Source organism: Pezoporus wallicus, unplaced genomic scaffold (genome assembly GCF_028554395.1).
Source record: "Pezoporus wallicus isolate ANWC-B61680 ecotype Strahan unplaced genomic scaffold, APGP_CSIRO_Pwel_v1 contig_12129, whole genome shotgun sequence".
Classification (NCBI taxonomy): Eukaryota; Metazoa; Chordata; class Aves; order Psittaciformes; family Psittacidae; genus Pezoporus; species Pezoporus wallicus.
In genome coordinates this window covers 407,491-432,694 of record NW_026642642.1, presented here as the reverse complement: position 1 = coordinate 432,694, position 25,204 = coordinate 407,491, and the positions used below count along the sequence as shown (strand labels likewise).

General features: G+C 56.5%; 2 protein-coding genes across 2 annotated transcripts; one reads left to right on the top strand and one right to left on the bottom strand.

The window, feature by feature from the left end:
- The first annotated feature begins 406 nt into the window (after positions 1 to 406).
- LOC130610986 (uncharacterized) lies at positions 407 to 6,274 on the top strand. Its single transcript, XM_057431232.1, has 11 exons — positions 407 to 601; positions 1,505 to 1,747; positions 1,943 to 2,233; positions 2,471 to 2,568; positions 3,875 to 4,067; positions 4,262 to 4,373; positions 4,479 to 4,725; positions 4,859 to 4,898; positions 5,178 to 5,283; positions 5,359 to 5,405; positions 6,140 to 6,274. Exons 1-10 carry the CDS (start codon positions 490 to 492, stop codon positions 5,399 to 5,401), a joined length of 1,485 nt encoding a protein of 494 aa, XP_057287215.1. The 5' UTR covers positions 407 to 489; the 3' UTR covers positions 5,402 to 5,405; positions 6,140 to 6,274.
- Positions 6,275 to 6,712: 438 nt separating this feature from the next.
- On the bottom strand, positions 6,713 to 24,089 carry LOC130610984 (receptor-type tyrosine-protein phosphatase alpha-like). Its single transcript, XM_057431231.1, has 26 exons — positions 24,068 to 24,089; positions 20,423 to 20,750; positions 19,937 to 20,227; positions 19,602 to 19,699; positions 18,102 to 18,294; positions 17,796 to 17,907; positions 17,444 to 17,690; positions 17,271 to 17,310; positions 16,624 to 16,729; positions 16,377 to 16,444; positions 16,009 to 16,151; positions 15,793 to 15,880; positions 15,127 to 15,197; positions 14,828 to 14,864; positions 13,894 to 13,991; positions 13,593 to 13,709; positions 12,328 to 12,485; positions 12,116 to 12,251; positions 11,268 to 11,417; positions 11,017 to 11,116; positions 10,440 to 10,519; positions 9,881 to 10,015; positions 9,367 to 9,492; positions 8,551 to 8,708; positions 8,165 to 8,300; positions 6,713 to 7,561 (listed from the first exon to the last, which is right to left on the bottom strand). The coding sequence occupies exons 2-26, from the start codon at positions 20,745 to 20,747 to the stop codon at positions 7,487 to 7,489; spliced, it is 3,288 nt and encodes a 1,095-aa protein (XP_057287214.1). The 5' UTR covers positions 20,748 to 20,750; positions 24,068 to 24,089; the 3' UTR covers positions 6,713 to 7,486.
- Positions 24,090 to 25,204: the final 1,115 nt, after the last annotated feature.

Sequence of the window (25,204 nt, the reverse complement as noted above, 5' to 3'; positions counted from 1 at the left end):
CTGGGCTGGTTCAGCCTCACAATTTGCACCCCCATTCCTACCCCAGCTTTTTGCCAGCTCTTCAAGTGCTTTCTTGGAGGTTCTCCACCTCCTGTGATCCTTGAGGGGAAGCGCAGTGACTCATCACAGCACTAAAACCCACAAGGTCACACTGGGACACATGCATATTGCCCTAGAAATAGGAGCAGTGCTTCTTGAATGCACGGTGGTAACCAGGAGGGTTTTGGGTGGAAACTCTGGGATCTTGGTGACAAGTTCTTCAGCTGAGTACCGCAGCCTAGGTGCCCCTGGGTGCCCCAAAGTGCAGCAGCACTGACACTGCTGGGAGGTTCCCTCCCAGAAGAGGAACACATCTGTAGCTCAGGAGGTTTCCCCATGTGTCTGTTTCCTTCCTGTGCGTGCCAGTCTTGCAGCCAGTCACTGATGCCCGGGCTCAGAGGCAGCGATCTGGGCTGAGATTTCAGTCCTCCCTGGGGACTTTGCACTGGCATGGCCCTGCAGTTGCTGGCTCTGAGGATTCTCCTGGTCTTTGTACCTCTGCTAGCAGCACGGGGCCAGGAAGAACCTCATCCCAGTGCCCAAGGAATGCCCAGGAAACCAGGTAAGAAGTATTTTCTCCTCTTCCCTGGGAACGTTTTAGTGCTGCTCCTGCTGTAAGTCAGATCTGCATCCTCAGTGCCTGCACAGCCCTGAGGGCTGTGTGAGCTGGGTTGCCTGCTGTCTGGGAGACTCTGGGGGCACAAGCTGTGGGTGCACTAAAAGTGGTGTGGGAAGGATGGGATTGGGCTGGAGGATTGGGAATGGTCATGCCTCACACCAGGCCTGTGTGCCAATTGAGCCCTGGATGCTGAAGGCATGAATGAGGCATGAATTCATGCATTGTGAATCAGGGGAAGGGTGTTCAGGGAGCAGGGCTAACACAGGGCTTATGGCAGAGAAAAGGGGCAGGAGTTGTGGTGAAGCAGGTGATGTGAATGGAGAAAGCATTGCTCATCCCCATGCCCCGGTGCACTGTGGCATGTGCAGGAGGAGAATTAGTTGAGGGAGTGACTGATGCAGCCCAGAAGTGTCAGAGAGGCACTTCTGGTTCCTGTGGGAGGGATGAGCCATGGCTGCAGAGACCTGCATCCCTGCAGGGCCGGTAGTGCCATGGCCCATCAAGGGCAGCCTGAGCCGTGGGGGGGACATGTCTGAATGGGGGCCTGGAGGGGGGCTGCTGGTGCGGGCTGAACGTCCTGGGAAGCTCCGTGCTGTGTGCCATGGAGGAGAGAATATGGTGTCCTTGGACACAAGGGTGGATGGGGAGATTCATGGCTGAGTGACCCTTCAGGCTACAGGTGCACAAGGAGAGTCCATCCCAACCAGCCTGAGCAAAGGGTCTCATGCTGGCAGCAGGACATGTCACCTTCCCTCTCCGCCCAGGGCATGATGGGTCATTGGGGATTTCTCTCCCATGTCCCACAGCACCTCCCACCCCAACTAACACCCACTGTCACCTCCACAGAAATATGCCAGAGGCCTCGGTGGGACGCAAGACTCCAGCTGGCACCAGACCAGAGCAATTACAAGACAAACAAAGAAGTGATGCTGAGCTGTCCTGAGGGTTTGCAGCCACCCTTCACCCATGTCAAATGTTCAAGGGAAGTCCAGTCCAGCAGCAATGGGAAACCTGTGTACAGAGAGGTTTGGCTTGGAAAGGACAGCAAAGGCCAGTGGAACCGCACTCAGAGCAGAGTGGAGTGCATCGGTAAGGGAGACATCAGGAGCTCTCCTGGCTGCCCCTCTCTGCCCATCCTGTGTGGTGTCCTGGAGCTGCATCTCTCACTTTGCTGTCAGGGAAGATGAGCATCTGTGCAGAGGGAATGATGGGGAAGGCGAAGTTTGCTGCAGGGCTGGGAGGGGGAGGGAAGGCACTGACCCTCTTGCAATGTCTCCTCCACAGAGGTGCTCCACATTGACCCCAGGACCCTGGAGGTTTCCAGCACCAGCATCAAAGTGAACTGGTCCTGCCGGATCCCTGAGGTGTGCTCGCACATGCGGGCCACGTGCCGGCTGGCATGGCCTTCCTCCCCTCCCTGTGAGGCTGAGGAGGTGCTGGGAGAGGAGATGCTCCATGGGCAGGAGGGGACATTCTCCTGCCTTGCTCTGCAGCCCTTCACTGAATACAGTGTCACCATCTCCCTGCTGCCCGGTACCATCCTGTTCACGTGGCTGGTCAGGACCACGGAAACAGGTTTGTATTCACAAGGATAGGAGATAAGGAACAGGTTTGGGATATGTCACAGGGGAGGGTGGATTGATGTCCTCTTTTCCCAGAGTGTTGTCTCCCTGCAGCGGTGTCCTGGGAACGGGGCTGCTTGAATGCTGTGGGGGTCTGGAGAAGGGGCTGTGTGGGGCTGCCTGTGCCCTGCTCTGTGATCAGCTCCTGGTCATCAGCCCCACGCGTGACCCCATCCTTCTGCGTTTCCAGTGCCGGACAAACCAGAGAAGCTGTGGCTGGATCCCAGCACGGGGTCGCTCAGCTGGGAGCCGCTGCCCTCCTGCAAAGGGGAGATCATTGGATACCAGGTACCAGGGGACCTCGGGCTGCCTGTGTCCTCCTTCCCTTGGCACGTGCTCCTGCATGGAGCTCACTGCAGGCAGCATGGGGACGGTGGGGATGGAAAGCTGTGATGGCCCATGGTTCCCAGCCAGTTGGGGGGAATATGTAGCTGCGATGAGCAAGAGCATATTCTGTTTCACCCTCGACATTCCTTGTGGTCTGCAGTTGCCTGGGGAGGTGGTGGATGCTCCGTGCCCTCTGGGCTTCCTCGCTGGGTGTGCTCAGCCTGGGGTTGTGCAGACTTTGCAGCTCGGTGTGCCACACTTGGTGATGTGCCTCCTGCAGTGGCCTCCCAGGGTTTCCTGTGCCTCTTGTGTACTTGTTTCTGGTTCCTGGTACAGCGATGCCTGTGGTTTGTGCTGTTCTCTAGAAAAGCCTTTCCTCCTGCAGAGCTGCATCGTTTCTTTGGGCTTTCTTCAGTGCGTGAATAGAAGCTCTGGGTTGCTCTGCTCCTTGGGCTTGGGGCTTCCCCAAGGTGCATCTCTGCTTTCTAGTACCCCTACCAGTGTGCCCAGCTCCCTCTCTAAGGACAGACCTTTCTGTGAAGTGACAGGGGTCCTGACGACAAGCTGTTTCTTTGTGCCCCTCTTGAGAACCTGGCAAACAGGGGCCCTGACGGCATGGATTGTGCGTCTGTTCTAGCTGGTTCCCCGCTCCCAGACACCTCTGCAAAAAGAATCCTTTATTCTGCCTTCAGTTAGCTCCTTTTTTGCATATTCCCAAGATGCAATTTCCATAAAGACCCTGACAGAAGCGAAGATGGCCTGGAATCTCATGAGAAATTCAGATGTCGCATTGGCATATGGAGAGCCTCCATCTGTATCTCTTGCAGGCAGTCTGTCCTCCTCTTTTGATGTAGACAAAGCCTTCACAGTCCAACCTTGCATGGGGAGAAGGAGAAGTCAGGGTTCCCCTGTGGTGCTGTCACCAGTGCCTGCTGTTGCAGTGCCGGACTGGTGACCTGGCCCCGCGCTCGCCGCACCCCTTCAGACAAGCAGCCTCCCTCCTGCCCTCAGCTCCTCACCCAGGCTTGGTCCTGTGCTCACAACCGCTCTGAGAGCTGCAGCGCTGGCTCCACGTCCCTGCTCTCCTCCTCCTGTCTGCTTTGAGCTCCACGCGTGGGGCCAAGGCTCCTGCTGCTTCCTCGCCAGGGGCCTGGCCCAGGCGCAGCGAAGGGGCCACTTGCAGGGCGCTTTGCTGTGCCTCGCTGCGCTGCGGGCAGGCTCCCGAGGGCAGGGGGAGCCGCTGCCCCAGCGCCGCCTCTGTCCCCAGCTGAACATCACGGCCAGGAGCGCGCAGGACCGCGCTTTGCTGGAGCTGGAGCGGCTGCGGCTGAGCAGCTCCGTCACCGCGCACCCGCTGCCCGCGCACGGCCCCGGCACCAGCTACGTGGTGACCGTGCGGGGCCTCACGGCCGCCGGCGCCGGGGCTGCTGCGCTCCGTGAGTTCCCGACCAACCGCTCGGGTAAGGCTGGCGCTGTCCCCCCGCTCCCTCCGGGGCGGCCGCGGCGGGCGCCCGGCTGCGGCAGCTCCCTGTGCCCGTCCCCGCCGGGGGCGCCAGGAGCTGTGCTCTGCAGCCTGCGCTGCCCGGGGCCGGCCCTGCTCCTCGCACAGCCCCTGGCTGCTGCCGCTGATGCTCGCCCGGCTCTGCCCCTCCAGACGCCCCGCAGCCCCTGCCCGTGAGCTGCCGCGGCGCCCGTGACATCTCCCCGTCGCAAGGGACGGCCCTGCTGCCCCTGCGCCCCATCGCCCGGCACCACGAGCCGCCGACGTGAGTGCGGTCCCGGCAGCTCTGCTCGCCTCACCCCCCGATGGCTTCCCCACCGCAGCCATCCCCGTGCCCACCTCCCGGCTCCCTCTCACCGCCTCCTTGCAGGGAGCACCAGCTGCTCGTGGCCGCCGTGCACAACAGCACGACGGTGGAAGGCGTCTGCTCCGCTCAGCCGCAGCCCTTCAACGCCAGCCGGCAGCCCGGGGCCTACGTGGCCGCCGTGCTCAACCTCAGCACCCCGATGGACTTTGTGCTGGGCGACGGCACCCGCGGGCAGGGCTACCACAACGCTGCCCTCCGCCCGGGCTGCAGCTACACGGCCCTGCTCCGCCTCGTGCGCCGCTCGCAGCAGGTACCCTCGTGGGGTCCTGCTCTCTGGGGACGCTGCCACGGCATTCGGTGGCCTTGAGTGGGAGACTTTTGCCCCTGGGGTGGGCACTGGGGCAGGAGAGGACTGAGATCTCCCTCCCTTCCTCCTTCGACAGGCAGAGAAGTTCACCTGCATCTGCTACAGCTTCTCTGTTGGTAAGTGGGTTCCTCATTCCCTGTGCCTTATTCCTGCATGTTCCCTTTTCCCAGCCTGGTCACTTCCCATTGAGAGCATCTGACTGAGCACAGGAGCAATGGGGTCTGTTTGAGGGGCAGAGGAAACCTTTTGTTTCCAGTACATGGGGTGGTCCTCCATCCCAGAACAAACCTAAGTCAAGACACACATGTACACAGTTGTGCATATCCTTTTCCATTGTTTGGGCCATTGCCAGAAAGTGGCCCAAAATGTGGCACCCACTCCTGGCTGTGTATTAGTTGCAGAGCAATCTCCACGTCCTTGGCTTTGGACTCTGATTGGGGTGTTTGTGCTGCTGGGTATCCTTCTGGTGTTTGCAGGGATCCATTGGCTCGTGGTTTCCAGGTGAGTAGGAAAGGGACAGGCTCAGCAGGTCTGTGGGCAACACCAGTCTCTTACGACTCTTCTTTGTCTTTCTAGGAAAAGGAAGTTTCTGCCTGGAAAAGCTAAGGAGGATAATTAAAAAGGTAGGAAAATGCAATTCCCTGGACCACCATCACAGACAGGGATGTAAGACTTGAGTGGCATCCGTGAGGAAAGTCTCGCATGGAGAAACATGTACTCATCTCCATCACTGACATGTCCCCTCATTTTCTCCAGGCTTCTGGAGCTGGGAATGGTCAGGGTGGCTCTGACTGCTAAGCAGGGCTTGGCTTCAAGCAGTGCTCCCAGGCTGGACCAGGGGCATGGGGCAGCCAAGACAGGCATCCCAAAGGGTGTCTGTTGGCTCAGCCTTTTGAGCCAGATGTGGCTGAGGCACCCAGTGCCTTGTGCCTGCCTCAGACACTCGTGTGCAGGCTGTGAGCTCCCCATGCAGCCCAAGGGCACACAGCATCCTCTGCCCTGGGTGCCATTGGTCTCCACAGGTAAAGGTGACCAAGCTGTAAGCCAGCCACTGCAGCCCCTGCCCAGGACCACAGGAGACATTTAGAGCAGAGAGGGAGTGAAGAACATGGGGAGGATGACCCCAGCCCAGTGCTGATGGCTGCTGGGACCGCTGGTGCTCCTGTGACTGTGACCAGCACTGGGGGTCCCATTCAGTTCAGCAAAGCTAGAGCAAAACAGGAGGCCAAGTGGGTTGTGAGCTTTCTCTTTCCTCACGCCCTTCACCTCCCAGCTCTCACTTACTGATGTTTAAGGTCTTTAAATGCAGATGTCTGTAGTTTCCTCTTTTAGCCTTTGCTTTCATTTCTGTTTCCAGGAAGGAGGAACAAGTTTCCCAGTCCCTGACTTGCATGGGCTCAGGCTGAAGGATGGTCCATGCTCTTGTCATGTCCTGGGTTCTCAACTCCTCTTCCTGCTCTGTCTGCTGATATTCAGCCATACCCAGGGCTCTGCTGGAGCTGCCTTCGTGACTCTGCCTGCTCTGTCTGAACAGCCAATAAAGAACTGTGGTTTGAAGTGGTCTGCCTGCCCCACTACAGCTCTTGCCTGTCTCCTCATTGCCCATGTGGGGCCACACTCCCCTGCAGAGAGCTAACTACACCTTGTTGAGGGGAAGCCATGAGCAGGGCTGCTGTGCCCCACATCCCTAAGTAGTGCCTGACAGGCCTTCCAACCCGCAGGGCTACACTGGGCAGATCTCACATGAGTCTGGGTGAGGTGCATGGTGGCAGCCAGAGAAGGGTGATGTTCCTCTACAGACATCTTGGGCAGGAGTGTGTTCTGTCCCCATGCTGTGGCCAGAGCTGAGGGACCTGTGTGCTCTCAACTCCCTTGCAGCCCCCGTACTAGGTCAAACCTGGGAGAAAAGTGAAGATCAGAGGTCACCACCACCATGGCTGGCACAGAGCCTTTATTGCTGAGACACAGAACAGAGCCGTGGGGTCAGTCCCGCCTCTGAGGACCCTTGAGCAGCAAAGGTAGAACCAGTCTCTGTGGTGCAGCAGCCCCTGCTTGGAACCACATCCAAGATGTTTAAGTTGAGCTGCTGCAACCTGGGAGCCAGACCACCTAGCCATGGTGAAGCCAGACAGGATGCTGAGGGAGCCTCTTGGGATCTAGCAGGGCTGTGGCACCTGGACCAGCATCAGAAAGATTGAGCTCCAGGAAGGGATTGTGTGGGGTGGAAAGGACTGTGGATTGTCCCTTCATTGACTCTTGTTGGCCTTGGGCTTCATGGTTCTTGCAGATTGGGCCAGATCCTCCTGAGCCCCATGGATCTTACAGCAGTTTGACACTCCCCTGGCAGAACACTGTTTGGGTGTTGGTAGAGCGATGCCACTTCCCTGGGGCTGCCTGAAGGGACAAGGGAGCCTGATTCTCTTCATCCCTGGCACAAACAGGTCAAGTCCTGGTGCCGCTGCTCTGTTCTGCATACTCAGTCTGTGATTCCAGTAAGTTCCTGTGCAAAGGTTGGGCAAAGGGTCCTGCTTCAAAGCCTCACCACAATTTGGAGATGGTCCAGCTAGTGCTTTCCAGCCATAGAGGACCCTTGGGGTGGCTTCTCATGGGAGTTAAAGCATCCTGGGGCTGTGCACACCCTTCTTGTCTCCTGTGGTTTCCGTTGTTACTGATGGAGGGGTGGAAGTGTGCTGTGGCCATGCCTCTACTTGAAATTCCCATAGGTTTCAAATGAATTCAAGTAACTGAGGGCTAGTTCGTAGCAGAGACCATACTGCTCCTGTGGACAGAAGGATGCATGTGAGAACCTGGTACACCAACAACTGCAATGGAAAGCCAGTCTTGGTTGCTAACAGCTTCCTGAGCAAGTCAGGCATACGTACAGCTCATTCTCCTCCTCCCAGCGAAGCCCACCTTCCCCATTGAGGAACCATAAGTGTAGCAGAAGGCTGGGCTTCCCCACTGCTGGAGCCAGCATCCATAGCATGAAGTGTTTACTGCTCACTCCTATCCAGGCTGCTCACCCTATAATGGCTCTTAGCACCCAGAATGGTGTGCAGGATAGGCAGTTGTGCAGAATGGGTGCAGGATAGGCATCTGAGCACCCACCAGTGCAGCCCCCAACTGAGCTGGCCAAGTGGACGAGAAAGGGCAGCACCAAAGCAGGATGCTTTGGTGCCCATCCAGTCCTGCAGAACCTGCCCCCCAGTCAGTGTGTTTGTCGCAGCAGCAGCAGAAAACAGGGTTTTCAGAGGTCTCATCTGCCCCTGCTAGCCCCAGGGTGATCTGAGCACATTGGTGCTAGGGCAGCTGCTGGTACAGTCCAAGATATAGCTTGTGCACTGGTCTTGCCCTGTTGTCTGGGTTTGAAGGCAACACCTACCACATCTTTAATCAGCTGTCTCCGCCGTCTCTTCAGCATCCTCACAGCCTGGGACACGTCCACCAGCCCCTCGCTTTGGATCTGCTCACACAGGAAACCAGCAGCACAGAAGATCCCGCTCCGGCTGGCACCATCCCTGCAGAGGAGAACAAGGGGAGAGCAGGGCTGACCCTCAGAGGTGTCCCACTAGACATGCAGGCTCTCAGGATGATCTTGTCCACAGATCCTGCATCCAGCCAGCCTCCACAGGGAAGCCTTCTTTCCTGAACACAGCTCATTCATGTCCTTATGTCCACCCAAGATTGAGCTGTGACCTAAGTTCACTGCTGCAGCCTAGTCTGAGCTAGCTCTGCGCCATGGCTGCTCCTCTCGGGGACATCACTCACCAACAGGTGATGAGGATATGTCCATCCTGGCTCTGCCGGTGGTGTGTCTCTACATTCCCTAGCAGGCTGATGATGGTGGCAGGGTGTGGGGGAAGATGCTGCTTCATGGACCAGTCTTTCAGTTGCCAGAACCACACTTCCAGGGGAGGCTTCTTGGGCTAGTGGGGAAGAAAGACACTGGGTTGGGCAGGGAAGAAACCCGTTTGCTTTACAGCAGGAAAGGAGGGAGAGAGTGTGTTAGTCCTGGCTCAGCCATGCACACCGGATCAAGAGAGCAGCTCCACAGTGGGATAGCCCAGTCCCAGACTTTGCCCTTCTCCATTGAGTGCTCTGGGACTGGGAGATGTACAGACCACAAGCATCAGGTTCAGCGCAGACTCATGCCAGCCCAGTGCCCAGCTACCCATAATAGCTCATCCCATCCATGAAACATCATGAGATGCACAAACTCTACCCCTGGCTGCTGTCCTCCAAGTTAGAAAGGTACACAAGCATATTGAAAGGTACACAAGCATATCGAAAGGTACACAAGCATATTAAAAGGTACACAAGCATATCGAAAGGTACACAAACATACCTCTGCCTGCAGCCTCACCCTCCTCGGACTAACCTTTCTCCCAGGGCAAAAGGTCCTGCTCTGGACAGTGCCATTCCAGGCCCCCATCACATCCCTCTGACCGTTGTTGCCCCGGCCATCCTTAGCTGTGACTTTGTCCCCAGATCAAAGCCTGCTGATGCTAGAGTTTGGCAGGTCCTCCCAGCTCTTGCAAAGGCCATTCTCAAAGGGCTTTCTCCATCTCTGTGCAAAGTACTTACCTGTTGCTTGTTGGTGAGGGCAAGTGTCCAGGCTGTGAAGCCAGTTCCAGGCTCCTCCGAGATGAGGTGGACATGGAAATGGCCATAGGCAGCTTCGCCCTGCATGGGCCAGAACTCTGTGTATGTCTGGAGACACACATACACGTGTGATCACACACAGCCCCTACCTGTATATGTGGCAGAGCTCAGCCTTCACGTGGGTGTGCACACACCAGTCCCTTGTCCATAAGCCACAGTGTGCACGTGTGTGCTCTTCCTGCCATTTGCTGGGGATGAGCCCATGGTGCTGCAGCCAGAAGAGTAACACTGGGCAAGGGTAAGGAAACCCTGAGGGATGCTCCCTTGCTGTGAGACAGGGGACACCCCACCTCTGAGGTGTCCTCAGGGGTCCCCTGAATGGAGCCCACAAGCTGGCAGTGGGCTCCTGCAGCAGGCAAAGGGGCAAAGGCAGAAAGCATATTGCTTGTCCTCAGAGGGAGGTAGGGTTGGGCAGGGATGCTCATATGCTGCTGACCTCATCCAGCTCCTGCAGCTGGTTCAGGACAACCACCGCTGTGCAGGTGTAATCCCAGACCAGAGCCCAGAAATCCACCACTGTGGTGGGGAAGGGCATCTGGGTGATGATGAGTCTGTCCTCTTCAGTGTATGTCTGCAAAACACACGGGGACGTGGGGAAGGAAAAGGTCACACAACCCACCCCTTGGGAGCCCCTTTGACAGCCGGCAGGACCAGGGCAGGACCCAGGGAGATGCATCCTACCCCATTCCTGCCCAGAGCAGGCTTTGCACCCAGCTGACCCTCAGCTCATCACAACCCAGCTCATCACATCCCAGCAGGCAAAAGCCATCAGCTGCCTACTGAGCTGCCTGTGCAGGCCGGATTTAGGCTGATCACGGGGGCCACCTCCTGGCAGCAGGGCCCCAGCCGCTGGGATGCAGCCACTGAAGAAGCCCCAGGTCTGGGACACCTCAAACCGGTGTGGCATGGCCCAGCCCTGCCTTGAGTAGTGGTACCCTGGGGGGATCCTTGCTGCTCCCAGCATCTCCCACCTCCCACTGGGGCTGGAGCCTTACGTTGACAAACACAGCGTTGATGTAAGCTGGTGAGCCGTCTGCGTTCAGCGAGGACATCAGGATGGGCCGGCAGGAATCCGCTGTGGAGGCCAGGGGCAGAGAGAAGTGATGAGCCAACCTCTCCCTCCACTAAGGCATGGGGCTCTCCTTGCAAGTGGTGGGGTCCTGTGGCATGGGCTGGAGGGGCTTGGACGAACAGGCACCACCAGCCCCACGGCCATGACAGCTCAGGGCTGCCTGACACAGGATGTCCAAAACCCCATAGGCAGAGGCATAGAGGCACAGCAGGTACCCCCTCGTTATTTCTCCTTGATGTCTCATCTGGGCTTCTCCACTGGGAAAGAACAGACCCAGGGACATGTTTATCCTGTGAATGCATGTTTCCTGCAAGCCCAGAAGGAAGCAGGGGTAGGGTTGTGCTCTCATGGAGAGTCCAGCCTTCTATTTATTACCAACCAGAAAATGCCAATTGGACCTTGGGCAGAACCTGCCAGTGGCATGGCGCTGGTGAGGGAAGCAGCAGGGCAGCATCAACCCCCCACCCTACTCTCAGGCTGTCCAGCCCTGCCAGTGGTACCTGGCAGGATCCCTGGCTTGCGGTTCTTGGGCTGGTTGTTGGGCTTCTCTGCTTCTCTGCATGGTAGGAGCTGGAACAACTCAGAAAACTTCTGAACGGCCTGTAGGGATGATTCAGCCAAGCAAGTCCTGCCTGTCAGCTCTTCCTCTTCTTCAGCCACCCCAAAGGAATGCTCTCCCCTCTCCATGCCACAGCTGGGATTGGTAGGAGGCACCACAGACCAGCCCCAGTGCATCAGATCCTGGTGGTACCTTGAACTCCTTCTCAAGGGCATTGTTGTGCCTTGAGGCTTCAGCTTCTTGAAGGCAGTGGACGTGGCTGGCGATGCTCTCCACTGGGACCCCAGTGCTGCCGCAGAGCAAGCCTTCGAGTACCACCTCGTACAGGAAGGTGTACTGCTCCTGCATGAGGACACGGGTCAGCTGCAGTCTGGAGCAGCTCCATGAGGAGCCCTGGGACTCCAAACAGCTGGCATCAATCAGAAACAAGCCAGCTCCACCCTTTACTTTCCTGCTGTGGGTCTCTCAGGTCAGACACCTCCCAGTGCAGGCAGCCCTGCTCTAAGAAACTGCAACAACCCAGGCAAGACCATCTTCCTGTTGTTTAATGCTCCCCCTCAGACCAGACCCCCTGCTCTGGGGAAGAAAACCCAGAAAACCAGTGAACTACAAGCAGCTGCATGATCCTGCCCAAGCTGGTGACCTCCAAAGAGTTCCAGCACTGAGCATCAGTATACAGTCCCCAAGCTTGGACACTGATGCCCAGCTGGTGCCACTAGGGGAGAAATCCTGAAAACCTGAAGGCCTCTTTATGCTTCTTGTCTAATTCTATACATACTACAATTAATATATTAATGGATGACTGGTACATAGGAATGCTGCTGGAACTTCAGAGGGTCTCAGGGAAATGCAGATCCTGACTAGGTTTGGACACAGCACTGAAAACAAGATCCTGCAGTCTCCATCACCTGGCAGCTCCAGTCTCGGTGTCTAGACCATAAACAGTATGGCCAGTGCTGTTTGCACGCCACAGCCCCTGGGAAGGGTAGGAAGCAGATCTGCAGTCTGACAGCATGCAGGGAACAGACAGCTCTCCTCACCTTGGTCTGCACCATGCTGATGCGCTGCTCCCGCAGCCTCTGCACGCAGTGGAACACATCTACCTTCCCCTCAGCCTTCCCCATCTTCAGGAGGAAGTCCAAGGCGATGAAGGTACCAGTGCGTCCAATCCCTGCACTGAGGACAGAGACAACTGGGGGTCAGGGCTGCCCTGGCCAGCTTTCCTAGCACCCAACATCTCCCAACTCAGTACCTGCAGTGCACCACTATGGGGCCAGCCGGCGCTTCCAATGCCCTCTTATTCACTACATCCACTAAGCACAGGAGCTGGGCAGAGTTTCTGGGGACTCCATGGTCTGGCCACAGCAGGTAGTGAAACTGCTCCACCGCCCTTGGGAAAGCACAGCCTGCCTGCAAAGAGGGAGACGTGGCTGGGAGCAGGAAACATGGAAACTTGCATGCCAACAAGTGTGGAGCAGAGGAAAACAACACTTCACGGGGATACCAGCACTCAGTGTTCCCCTCAGTACCCTCACTGCAATGAATGCTCCACTATAGGTTATTAGACAGCAAAGAGCAAATTCACCCAGCACATAGCCACAAAATTCACCTAGTTTTCTCCTCCCCTGTGCTGTGAAAAGTGAACTCAGAGCACTAAAGGCAGCTTGTGCCCCAGAAGGAAAAAATATAAAATCCAGAGTTTACAATGATTCCATAGACATTGAACACTCCTGGCTTGCTCAAATAAGGTATTTCCTAAGGCTGGTACTGCACTGATGTGAATGTAGTCACTTTTGTTATCAGCCCGTTATGTATTTTTCCCTAAACATCACATTCACTCGGCCTGAACTGATGAACTGCTATGTTTCACCATCAGGTGCTCTCGGAATTTTACCTTCCAGCTACACTTTGCTGCGGGCAAGACAAGAAATGACAAGAATATGCATGACTGTAACTTCTTTATATTGTACCTGTTTTCCCTTCCTTGCTACTCCTTCAGTTTCTGTTTTTTTTTATCTCAGGCACAGCTTCAGCAAAAGTACCCGTCTTGACAAATGTCTTCATATATGTTATCTTAAACCATGGACTGTCTGTTCAGGTTTAGAAACTGTGAATGACCAAGGGTTCACCGTGGACCCTTTGCAGAGTGGCCCATGAGACAGGAGGGCACCTGACCCATCATCCTAGATGTATGGAGATGCCATTTCCTACCCTTTAGCTGCTTTCATGCCCTTTGTGATCACCTCCTCCAAGCCCTCAAGGATGCACAGTCTGTCCATGTGTATCATCTGCCCAGACTCAGCTGGGGTGAACACTGGAGCTGACCAATTGCCTTTGCCTGGCACAGAAACCTGTGGGGCTGATGCCCCAGCATGGTATCCAGTGATAGCAATGCTGCCCTGTTGGTGCAGAAAACCAGGCAGGGCTTCCCATAGCATCTCTGGGCCAACAGCTCCTGCCAGCTGCTGAAACCCAAAAGCACCCTGCATCCCCATCTCAGCTATACACCAGGCTTACCTTCTGCAGGGAGAAGATGCGTGTGACAAGGCCCGTGGTGGTCCTGGTGTTGTTGAGTGTCACAGTGAGATCTCCATAGACCTGCTCGTGCTCAGGCCAATACTGCTCGCACTTGGTCTGTCAACAGCAGTGAGATCGCTAAGCACTAGCAGACTCAGGGGGAGAGCGTTGCAAGCCAGCAGTGGTGCAGAGCTGCTCTCTGCCTTCCCTGATAGATGCACTAGGAGCAAAGCAAAGCAGGTAGGGAAGCCTGGGCTTTGTGGAAGCTCAAGCTGAGACCAGGCTAAGATGGTTTCTCTACCTTGTTCTGCTCCACTAAGCCTGTCAGCATCACAATGACTGAAGTCTTCTCCTGCCACACCATCTGCCAGAAATCCAGCACTGTCCCAGGCAAGGGGCCTTGGAAAGAGGAGAACCCTGTGTCAGTGTCCAAGCCATGGGGTTTAGCTATTCCCAGGAACAACTCAGATGTTCCCAGGCTGTGAGCATCCCCAGGCTTCCTTCTGCACAGCCTGGGCACTGGCAGGATGTACTGGACACCTTGGCTTCATCACACATGTTAGAAACTGAGACAAGGAAGAAGGAGCCTAGGGTAAATCAGGGATTCACTGCTCCTTCCAGGGCTTCCCCATCCAGACACTCAAGAGGACTGTGAGCTGCTCTCACATTTAGGATCCTATTTCCCAAACAGTATTCATGCAGCTTTTGCAAGGAGCGTAAGACCTCCTCACTGCATGCTGCACAGAGCACACTAACCCATCCCAGCTTTGCATTGTTGGAAGACACCTGTCTCTGAGTGCACTGAGTGCAGGCATGTCAGGCATTTTCAGGTTTGTCCCTGTCACTCCAGCCACCAAACGGGTGGTGGAAGTTAGGTTAGGGTTAGAGTTTAAGGTTAGATTTAAGGTCAGGTTTAAGGTTTAGGTTTAGGGTTAAGGTTAGGTTTTCAGGTTAGGTTTAGTTTTTAGGGTTAGGTTTTAGCGTTTGCGTTGAGGTTAGGGTTATGTATATTGTGTGTAGAAAGACCATTGTCCAGCCTGTGGAGTACAGGGTTCAGCTGTAGCTGGATGCTGCCAAATTGCCACAGAGTGTAACCACTTTCCAAGACAGACATGTGCAGGTCATACAGGACCTTGAGCTGAGACATTGACTGCTACTAATCTGCTGTCCCACATCCCCACTCCCCAAAGTGTCAGTGACTGGCACCTCCTGAGATGAGGGCTGGGAGCACCCACCTTGAGCTGCAATGAAGAAACGTGGACTCCGGTAGCTCTGTTGGGGAGAGGTTAAAACATCTCCAATCACATGGGTTTAATGTTTAACGAGGAATGAAATGAAAGACAGAGTCATCAGAGCCCAGGGTCTTGGCACATTGTGTCACAACACCACTCCTGCCATAATGGAGAGTGGGCACCCAGGGGCTGCATCTCAGCTCCTGTCTCCTCACACAGGCCCCTTCTTGTTAGAGGTGGGGCACCTCTACCCTCCCCAGGCACTTCTACCCTCCTCAAGGCAGCAATTCCCCAATACCTACATCCACGTAGCTGGCATTGATGTAGCCATTCCCTGTGTCAGAGGGCTGCAGCACCACACGGCAGTGATCATCTGAAAGAGAAGGGAGGCAGCATTTGGGGGATGGTCTCTTTGGGACAGCAACAAAGCGACTGTTTAAGGAGAGGGATGTAAATTTAGGAAATCTGGGATTGTCAGCTCCCTCCTCAGCAGCACTCCAGGCATCAGGACATGTTCAGAAGTAAAGAATTGCTAATGAGATGAAAGCTGACGTGGCACAGCAGGTAATGCAGTGTGGTTTTGGGGAAGACAGTGCAATGACCAAATGCCCACGCTATGTGGAGCCCAGAGGATCTTTAAAGTTTGGTAGAAATAGAGTCACTCTGCTTTCCCACAAATAGCCACCTCTGGATGGGACACAGCAGTGCTCAGCAATGACTAACAGAAGGAATAGGAATAGGAATTACTAAGCTTGCAGGGAGATTTGAGGAGCAGAACAAGGATTCTACAACTGGATATAAAACAGTGAGGTCAACATGATGCTTCTGGAAAACCCCTTTTGGTTTCAGTAGCCACAGAGGATGAGGTGAGGAGCTCAGCATTGCTGAAGAGTTGGAGGGGTACTTACAACAGCCCAGCACCGTGTTCTCCCCAACCACCCCAAGTGCCTGTGCCAACCCCTGCTTACATGGGATGATGCTCTTGTAGCGGTTCTTGCTCTGATTACACAGCTCCTTCCCGGCATCGCAGGGATGCAACAAACTGGAGGAGAGTTGCTGCAGAGGAAGAAGACAAGCCCACTCTACATTGGCATGAGTTCTGGACAACCACATGACACTCCCAAGGAAGGTGTGAGGGCTGTGAGGGCAGTGTAGCAGGGTGGTAAAGCAGAACTAGACCAGACCTGGTACTCCCCCAGACGCCCCGCACCATGAGTGTCAACTGATTCATCCTCTGTCTGCTCTGCCTCTATTTCTGCCCTCTTAAACCTCTTCAGAGCCTCCAGCAGTGCCTCCACCGGGATCTGCGTGTTCATCTTGCTCACACCTACAGAGACCATGAGGCCAGCTTAGCATGAGAGTGGTCAGGACCCCTCCAACCCTAGGTTATCCCTCCCCACACGGGTCCCTTTCTTCTGGGAGGTGTCCCTTTCCCCGTGGCAGCCAGCTCTGATCCCCTCGTTCATGTAAGGACCTTAACAGATCCTGTAAGCACCCTGCCTGAGCTTTTAAAAGACACCCTGTCCAGACAAGGCACACTGTCATACTGCACCTCCTCGATATCTTCTCAGGGGGATAGTGCCTCTGTTGTCTGAGGTTTTTGAGCTGCGGAACTTCCTCCTGCAAAACAGCAAATCAGGTCCATAGACCAGCAGAAAAGAGAAAGAGAGGAGAGGCTGTTGCATGTGCAACAGCCCAATGTCCCACCTTGCTTTATCTCAGGGTCTGCTTGGGCGCTCCCTGGCAGTGCAAGGGGCTGATGCCTCACAAAGAGTAGCAGAGGGGAGGCACATACTGACCTGAAGATCACAAAGAGCAGCAAAATCCCCAGTGCCAGGAGTGTGACAACCAGTGCTACTGCTGTAGCTACGGACATGCTGCTCAGCAGAGGCACCGGCTCCTGTCCTGCAACCAGCACATGCCAGTGTCAGGCTCCCACACAGCCTGAACGAGGTGTTGTGAGATTGCATAAGGGCATGGAGTGAAAAAAACATCTTCTCTCATCTCCCAACATAGGCTTTGTATTGGAGAATAGCAAAACTGGTGAGGAAAGAGTAGGTGCTAGCTTGGTGTGATACCCTCCAGTGTGGACCCTACCTCCCTCCTTGACTGCCCCAGGCACAACCAGAGCATGACAAGAGGTTTGCATTTATGGGGTGTCTCATGAACCAGGGGAGCACTAGGACTAAGATGTGATAAGTGATGATGGAACAGATGATGCATAGTCCAGCAGCCATTGGTGCCAACCTGACCAAGTGGCCCAAGGCTGGCTAAAGCTCATGTACAATAGGTAGCCTCAAGATGCAGAGCATTTACACGAAGATGGAAGTAGGACACAGAGAATTCAATGCTGCTGCACTTGGCCTGCACCTCTCTGCAGAAAGTGACCAGGCTGGGAAAAGGGAACATGCAGGAATAAGGCACAGGGAATGAGGAACCCACTTACCAACAGAGAAGCTGTAGCAGATGCAGGTGAACTTCTCTGCCTGTCGAAGGAGGAAGGGAGGGAGATCTCAGTCCACTCCTGCCCCAGTGCCCACCCCAGGGGCAAAAGTCTCCCACTCAAGGCCACCGAATGCCGTGGCAGCGTCCCCAGAGAGCAGGACCCCACGAGGGTACCTGCTGCGAGCGGCGCACGAGGCGGAGCAGGGCCGTGTAGCTGCAGCCCGGGCGGAGGGCAGCGTTGTGGTAGCCCTGCCCGCGGGTGCCGTCGCCCAGCACAAAGTCCATCGGGGTGCTGAGGTTGAGCACGGCGGCCACGTAGGCCCCGGGCTGCCGGCTGGCGTTGAAGGGCTGCGGCTGAGCGGAGCAGACGCCTTCCACCGTCGTGCTGTTGTGCACGGCGGCCACGAGCAGCTGGTGCTCCCTGCAAGGAGGCGGTGAGAGGGAGCCGGGAGGTGGGCACGGGGATGGCTGCGGTGGGGAAGCCATCGGGGGGTGAGGCGAGCAGAGCTGCCGGGACCGCACTCACGTCGGCGGCTCGTGGTGCCGGGCGATGGGGCGCAGGGGCAGCAGGGCCGTCCCTTGCGACGGGGAGATGTCACGGGCGCCGCGGCAGCTCACGGGCAGGGGCTGCGGGGCGTCTGGAGGGGCAGAGCCGGGCGAGCATCAGCGGCAGCAGCCAGGGGCTGTGCGAGGAGCAGGGCCGGCCCCGGGCAGCGCAGGCTGCAGAGCACAGCTCCTGGCGCCCCCGGCGGGGACGGGCACAGGGAGCTGCCGCAGCCGGGCGCCCGCCGCGGCCGCCCCGGAGGGAGCGGGGGGACAGCGCCAGCCTTACCCGAGCGGTTGGTCGGGAACTCCCGGAGCGCAGCAGCCCCGGCGCCGGCGGCCGTGAGGCCCCGCACGGTCACCACGTAGCTGGTGCCGGGGCCGTGCGCGGGCAGCGGGTGCGCGGTGACGGAGCTGCTCAGCCGCAGCCGCTCCAGCTCCAGCAAAGCGCGGTCCTGCGCGCTCCTGGCCGTGATGTTCAGCTGGGGACAGAGGCGGCGCTGGGGCAGCGGCTCCCCCCTGCCCTCGGGAGCCTGCCCGCAGCGCAGCGAGGCACAGCAAAGCGCCCTGCAAGTGGCCCCTTCGCTGCGCCTGGGCCAGGCCCCTGGCGAGGAAGCAGCAGGAGCCTTGGCCCCACGCGTGGAGCTCAAAGCAGACAGGAGGAGGAGAGCAGGGACGTGGAGCCAGCGCTGCAGCTCTCAGAGCGGTTGTGAGCACAGGACCAAGCCTGGGTGAGGAGCTGAGGGCAGGAGGGAGGCTGCTTGTCTGAAGGGGTGCGGCGAGCGCGGGGCCAGGTCACCAGTCCGGCACTGCAACAGCAGGCACTGGTGACAGCACCACAGGGGAACCCTGACTTCTCCTTCTCCCCATGCAAGGTTGGACTGTGAAGGCTTTGTCTACATCAAAAGAGGAGGACAGACTGCCTGCAAGAGATACAGATGGAGGCTCTCCATATGCCAATGCGACATCTGAATTTCTCATGAGATTCCAGGCCATCTTCGCTTCTGTCAGGGTCTTTATGGAAATTGCATCTTGGGAATATGCAAAAAAGGAGCTAACTGAAGGCAGAATAAAGGATTCTTTTTGCAGAGGTGTCTGGGAGCGGGGAACCAGCTAGAACAGACGCACAATCCATGCCGTCAGGGCCCCTGTTTGCCAGGTTCTCAAGAGGGGCACAAAGAAACAGCTTGTCGTCAGGATCCCTGTCACTTCACAGAAAGGTCTGTCCTTAGAGAGGGAGCTGGGCACACTGGTAGGGGTACTAGAAAGCAGAGATGCACCCTGGGGAAGCCCCAAGCCCAAGGAGCAGAGCAACCCAGAGCTTCTATTCACGCACTGAAGAAAGCCCAAAGAAACGATGCAGCTCTGCCGGAGGAAAGGCTTTTCTAGAGAACAGCACAAACCACAGGCATCGCTGTACCAGGAACCAGAAACAAGTACACAAGAGGCACAGGAAACCCTGGGAGGCCACTGCAGGAGGCACATCACCAAGTGTGGCACACCGAGCTGCAAAGTCTGCACAACCCCAGGCTGAGCACACCCAGCGAGGAAGCCCAGAGGGCACGGAGCATCCACCACCTCCCCAGGCAACTGCAGACCACAAGGAATGTCGAGGGTGAAACAGAAAATGCTCTTGCTCATCGCAGCTACATATTCCCCCCAACTGGCTGGGAACCATGGGCCATCACAGCTTTCCATCCCCACCGTCCCCATGCTGCCTGCAGTGAGCTCCATGCAGGAGCACGTGCCAAGGGAAGGAGGACACAGGCAGCCCGAGGTCCCCTGGTACCTGGTATCCAATGATCTCCCCTTTGCAGGAGGGCAGCGGCTCCCAGCTGAGCGACCCCGTGCTGGGATCCAGCCACAGCTTCTCTGGTTTGTCCGGCACTGGAAACGCAGAAGGATGGGGTCACACGTGGGGCTGATGACCAGGAGCTGATCACAGAGCAGGGCACAGGCAGCCCCACACAGCCCCTTCTCCAGACCCCCACAGCATTCAAGCAGCCCCGTTCCCAGGACACCGCTGCAGGGAGACAACACTCTGGGAAAAGAGGACATCAATCCACCCTCCCCTGTGACATATCCCAAACCTGTTCCTTATCTCCTATCCTTGTGAATACAAACCTGTTTCCGTGGTCCTGACCAGCCACGTGAACAGGATGGTACCGGGCAGCAGGGAGATGGTGACACTGTATTCAGTGAAGGGCTGCAGAGCAAGGCAGGAGAATGTCCCCTCCTGCCCATGGAGCATCTCCTCTCCCAGAACCTCCTCAGCCTCACAGGGAGGGGAGGAAGGCCATGCCAGCCGGCACGTGGCCCGCATGTGCGAGCACACCTCAGGGATCCGGCAGGACCAGTTCACTTTGATGCTGGTGCTGGAAACCTCCAGGGTCCTGGGGTCAATGTGGAGCACCTCTGTGGAGGAGACATTGCAAGAGGGTCAGTGCCTTCCCTCCCCCTCCCAGCCCTGCAGCAAACTTCGCCTTCCCCATCATTCCCTCTGCACAGATGCTCATCTTCCCTGACAGCAAAGTGAGAGATGCAGCTCCAGGACACCACACAGGATGGGCAGAGAGGGGCAGTCAGGAGAGCTCCTGATGTCTCCCTTACCGATGCACTCCACTCTGCTCTGAGTGCGGTTCCACTGGCCTTTGCTGTCCTTTCCAAGCCAAACCTCTCTGTACACAGGTTTCCCATTGCTGCTGGACTGGACTTCCCTTGAACATTTGACATGGGTGAAGGGTGGCTGCAAACCCTCAGGACAGCTCAGCATCACTTCTTTGTTTGTCTTGTAATTGCTCTGGTCTGGTGCCAGCTGGAGTCTTGCGTCCCACCGAGGCCTCTGGCATATTTCTGTGGAGGTGACAGTGGGTGTTAGTTGGGGTGGGAGGTGCTGAGGTGGGACATGGGAGAGAAATCCCCAGTGACCCATCATGCCCTGGGCGGAGAGGGAAGGTGACATGTCCTGCTGCCAGCATGAGACCCTTTGCTCAGGCTGGTTGGGATGGACTCTCCTTGTGCACCTGGAGCCTGAAGGGTCACTCAGCCATGAATCTCCCCATCCACCCTTGTGTCCAAGGACACCATATTCTCTCCTCCATGGCACACAGCACGGAGCTTCCCAGGACGTTCAGCCCGCACCAGCAGCCCCCCTCCAGGCCCCCATTCAGACATGTCCCCCCCACGGCTCAGGCTGCCCTTGATGGGCCATGGCACTACCGGCCCTGCAGGGATGCATGTCTCTGCAGCCATGGCTCATCCCTCCCACAGGGACCAGAGATGCCAACTAATTCTCCTCCTGTACATGCCACAGTGCACTGGGGCATGGGGATGAGCAATGCTTTCTCCATTCACATCACCTGCTTCACCGCAACTCCTGCCCCTTTTTCTTGCCAGAAGCCCTGCTCCATCCTCCACATCCCCTCCTCACCACATTCACCATCCCTTGGGCTTAGCAGGCACAGCCTCTCCCTGCCAACTGCTGTGGGACAAGGCAATGATTCGTACCGGCTGGCAGCTAGGAATGAGCGTGTCCCTGTTCCAGCCTCTGTGAGGCCTCTGAGCAGCCTCAAAGAGCTTAAAATGCAATCTTCCTTCTCCCAGAGGGTCAGAGAAGGGATCTCACAAGGTTCAGACCGTCTTCTGAACAGCCACAAAGCAGTACAGACGTGCTGGTGTCAGCCCGCTCATGGTCAGGTTTGCTCTCAAACAGCCCTTGTTGCAGAAGGCAAGAGATGCCCTACTGAGCACCACAACCACGGCCACAAGTCTTTGACCTGCCCCACCACAGGCACCCGGCCAGTGCCCGCACCCAGGCACATCCAGCTGGAGAAGCAGCAGCAAGATGCCTTCTGATGGACGAAACTCGTCACTCCTGCTCCCTGGTAGGGGAGTAGGAGGAGTTTGGTGTCACCGTGTTCCTAGGAGCTGGACATGAGGTTTTGGGAGAGTTCCCACAGCCAGACAAGTGTCTGTGACTGTTTGAACATCAGTACATGTGGTGCAGGGAAGAGAGGGAAGTGCAGCATAGTGTGTCCCCTCCTGGGACACCTTCATCACAGATCACATGAAGCAACAAAGAGATCCTTCTGCCCTCTCTCCCCCTAAGGTGTGTGGTCGCTGGCAGCCTTAGGTGCCGTGCAGAGCACAACATGTACGTTCATCCTTTAACTGCAGGAACTGCTCCACAGTCATCAAACCCCCCAGCCCTGGCCCCGAGGGAAAACCATGACCTTCCCATGTTGATTCTCACCCCTACAGATTCCTAGCATCCTGTCCCTGCAAAGCAGCATGCTGCTCCTGATGCCTCTCTTACCGATGCACACAACTTCGTACTGAATGCGTTTCCACCGGCCTCTGCTGTCCTTTCGAAACCAAACTTCTGACTTCCCATGACTGACAGACTGGACCCTTGAGCACTTGACGTGGGTGAAGGGTAGCTGGAAACCCTCAGGACAGCTCAGCATCACTTCTTCATTCTTCTTGTAATTGCTCTGGTCTGGTGCCAGCTGGAGTCTTGTGTCCCACAGAGGCCTTTGGCATGTTTCTGTTATAGGGGAAAGTAGGGGTTAGATGGAGTGGGGGGTGACAATCTGGGACAGGGGGTGGTGGTGGGATATCAGCAATCATTCAGCTAGGGGCAGAGCGGGGCAACCAAGAGAGCTTCTGATGCTACCCTTACCAATGCACTCCACTCTGTCCTGAGTGTGGTTCCACTGGCCTCTGCTGTCCTTTCCAAGCCAAACCTCTCTGTGTTCAGGTTTCCCATTGCTGTTGGACATGTTCTTTCCTATACATTTGACATGGGTGAAGGGTGGCTGGAAACCCTTAAGACAGCTTAGCATCACTTCTTCATACTTCTGGTAACTATCTTGGTCTGGTTTCAGCTGGAGTCTTGTGTCCCACTGGGGCCTTTGGCACGTTTCTAGTGGATCTGAAAAGAGGATGTTAGCTGGGGTGGGAGGTGCTGAGGAGGGACATGGGAGGGAGATCCCCAGTGATCCATCGGGCCCTGGAGGGAGAGGGAAGGTGAAATACCCATCTGCTAGGACATCACCCATAGGTAAGGCTTGTTGGGATTGGGTTCTCCTTGTGTACCTGAAGCATGGTTATCCTTCATCCATGAACCTCCACTATCCACCCACTTCTGTCTGTGGACACTCTTAGCCATCTCCCACAGCCTCAACCAGGGAGGTTCCCATGTTGTCTTTCTCCTCCCATCTCACCTGAGCACTGGGCTGCATGCTCATTCACCTGCACACTCAGCACAACTCTGCCCCTGCCCAGGCCAGTCCCGCATCCCCATCACCTGAGGAGGGGCATTGCTCTTCCCTCAGTTCCATCCCTCTCAGCCTACAGCCTTGATACCAGGGGCTGACCCAGGGCTCAATTCAGTCCCTTCAACCCAGCTCCTGCATTTGCAGGTTTCCTCATCTGCAAGGGCAGGCAGGGGGACAGGCAGACCTGTGCAACCCAGGGAGGCACAGCAAGGATCATGGCACTTCCGTGGGCACAACAGTGCTGGTCCCCAAACTTTCCCCATGCCATGGCACCCATCTGTAGGGTTCCACACTTGCCCTGCTCAGAAACCACTGCAGGAGCTGCTGGCTTGCCCATATGGCTTCCGCATCTGGCACTACCTTGTCTCTTGTCTCCTGACTGGGCTGCCTCCTTCAACACTTTGCATGGGCAACACAGCACCAAGGAGGGACAGTGGCATGTGTGCTGCTCAGCTTGGCAGCATCATGACTGGCTATCAAGGATGAAGGTAGAGAGGGGACATGGGAGAGCTGGTGCTGCATCGCCTATACACTCTATGGACCTCAGAAGGTGTATCCAGGCACCTGTGCTATTCCTGCCCCACCAGGCATTTCCATAGACTGGTTTTACAGAGCTCGCTTGCAGAAATTCCCTTGCACGTATTTGACCTTGGGGAAGGACAACTTGATATCTCCAGGGCAGGAGTGTGTGCCTGGGCAAGGCGGTCATACAGGACACTGGGAGAGGGGTGAAGTGAGGGGCAGGATCTGGCCTCCTCCAGCTTCCCCATGTCCTGCAACTCAGGAATTGACTGGGAAGAGATGCAGGGACAGTCAGAAAACCTGTCCCACACTAAAGGCTTCTAAAGGAGTCTGCTCCCACCTGGGGGCTGTCTCTGAGCTGTGGCCAAGGTGTCTCATGGATATGTCAGGATATTCAAGGTCCCTCCTCAAGAACAGATGCATGTAGCAGGGGGGCCTACTGTTCCCCACTTACCTGTGGTGCAGGTCAGGTTCTCTGCCACCCCATGCCATGTTCCCTGACTGTCCATCTCCCAGTCATACTTAGAATCTGGAGATGCTCCTTTTGCACATCTGATCACGGCAAGGGCAATAGGATCCTCCATAGAGCAGCTCAGTGTCACCTCTTCACTGATCCTGTAAAACCTCTTGTGTGGGGTAAAGTGCAGCTTTGAATCCCACTGGGGCTGCTGGCATTTCTCTGCCCAGAGGAGCAGGAGACAGTGTAAGCAGGATGGAAAGGGGCCTGCTAAGGGGTCTACTGCCCTCATTTTGACACTGTACAGCTCCCTTGATACCACACTCAACTCCAGATCCCTTTTTTGCACCTAGTGAAGGTAGCAGGAGAGAGATCTATTGCAGGAGCAGTCCCATCCATCCCCACATACATGTAGGCTTCCCCACTCAGGCTCCATTTAGATAAAGTTGTCCATGGACTGGGCTCCTCCCTTCCACTCTCACCACCTCAGCCACTGGGACACATAGTCAGTCTCAGTGCTGGGACCCTTGTTCCTGCCTTTGAACCCCTCCCCAGGACCACAGACACCAGTAGCTGCCCATGGCAGGGTGCTGAGACAAAAGTGCCCTGACACTGCCAGGACAGTGGGGAAGGCTGAGACATCCAGGTCTCCCATTCCTGGACTGTCACCCCAGTGGGGTTGAAGCACGACCCAGTCACGGAGGGTCTACCACCAGCTCAGCACCCTTAACCTGCACCACAGGTAAGTGGGGTCAGAGCGATGCTCTGCTTATCCTTGCAGGTGGCAGTCGTGTTCCAAAAAGTGTGGGTCCCATTGGAAGTGCATCTGATCCGAGAGACTGATGGCATGTACTCCCCAGCACAGCTCAGCTGCACCAAGTCGTTCAGGGCATAGCTGCTGTGGTATGGGGCCAGCCGCAGCTTGGAGTCCCAGTCAGAGGGAGCTTTACATCTTCCTGTGTGCAAAAGCCATGAGGGAGAGCCCTGAGCATCACTGGGCTCCAGAAGCATCTGCGGGGGGTGACGAGGTCCCCATCACTGCAGAGGGGTGGCACAGATAATCACCTCCCAGAATGTAGCCCTGGGTGTATTGATCCCCTTGCACCCTCAGTTGCAGTGCAGGAATGTACCCAA

Coding starts and splice junctions, on each gene's coding strand:
- LOC130610986 (XM_057431232.1), top strand. CDS start 490: ATGGCCCTGCAGTTGCTGGCTCTGAGGATTCTCCTGGTCTTTGTACCT. Junction 602..1,504: donor AGGAATGCCCAGGAAACCAG/GTAAGAAGTATT, acceptor TCACCTCCACAG/AAATATGCCAGAGGCCTCGG. Junction 2,234..2,470: donor GGTCAGGACCACGGAAACAG/GTTTGTATTCAC, acceptor CTGCGTTTCCAG/TGCCGGACAAACCAGAGAAG.
- LOC130610984 (XM_057431231.1), bottom strand. CDS start 20,747: ATGATGGGTCACTGGGGATTTCTCTCCCATGTCCCACCTCAGCACCTC. Junction 16,730..17,270: donor CTGCTACAGCTTCTCTGTTG/GTAAGTGGGTTC, acceptor TGCTGGTTGCAG/GACAGGAGCCGGTGCCTCTG. Junction 13,710..13,893: donor GCTTAGTGGAGCAGAACAAG/GTAGAGAAACCA, acceptor TGCTGTTGACAG/ACCAAGTGCGAGCAGTATTG.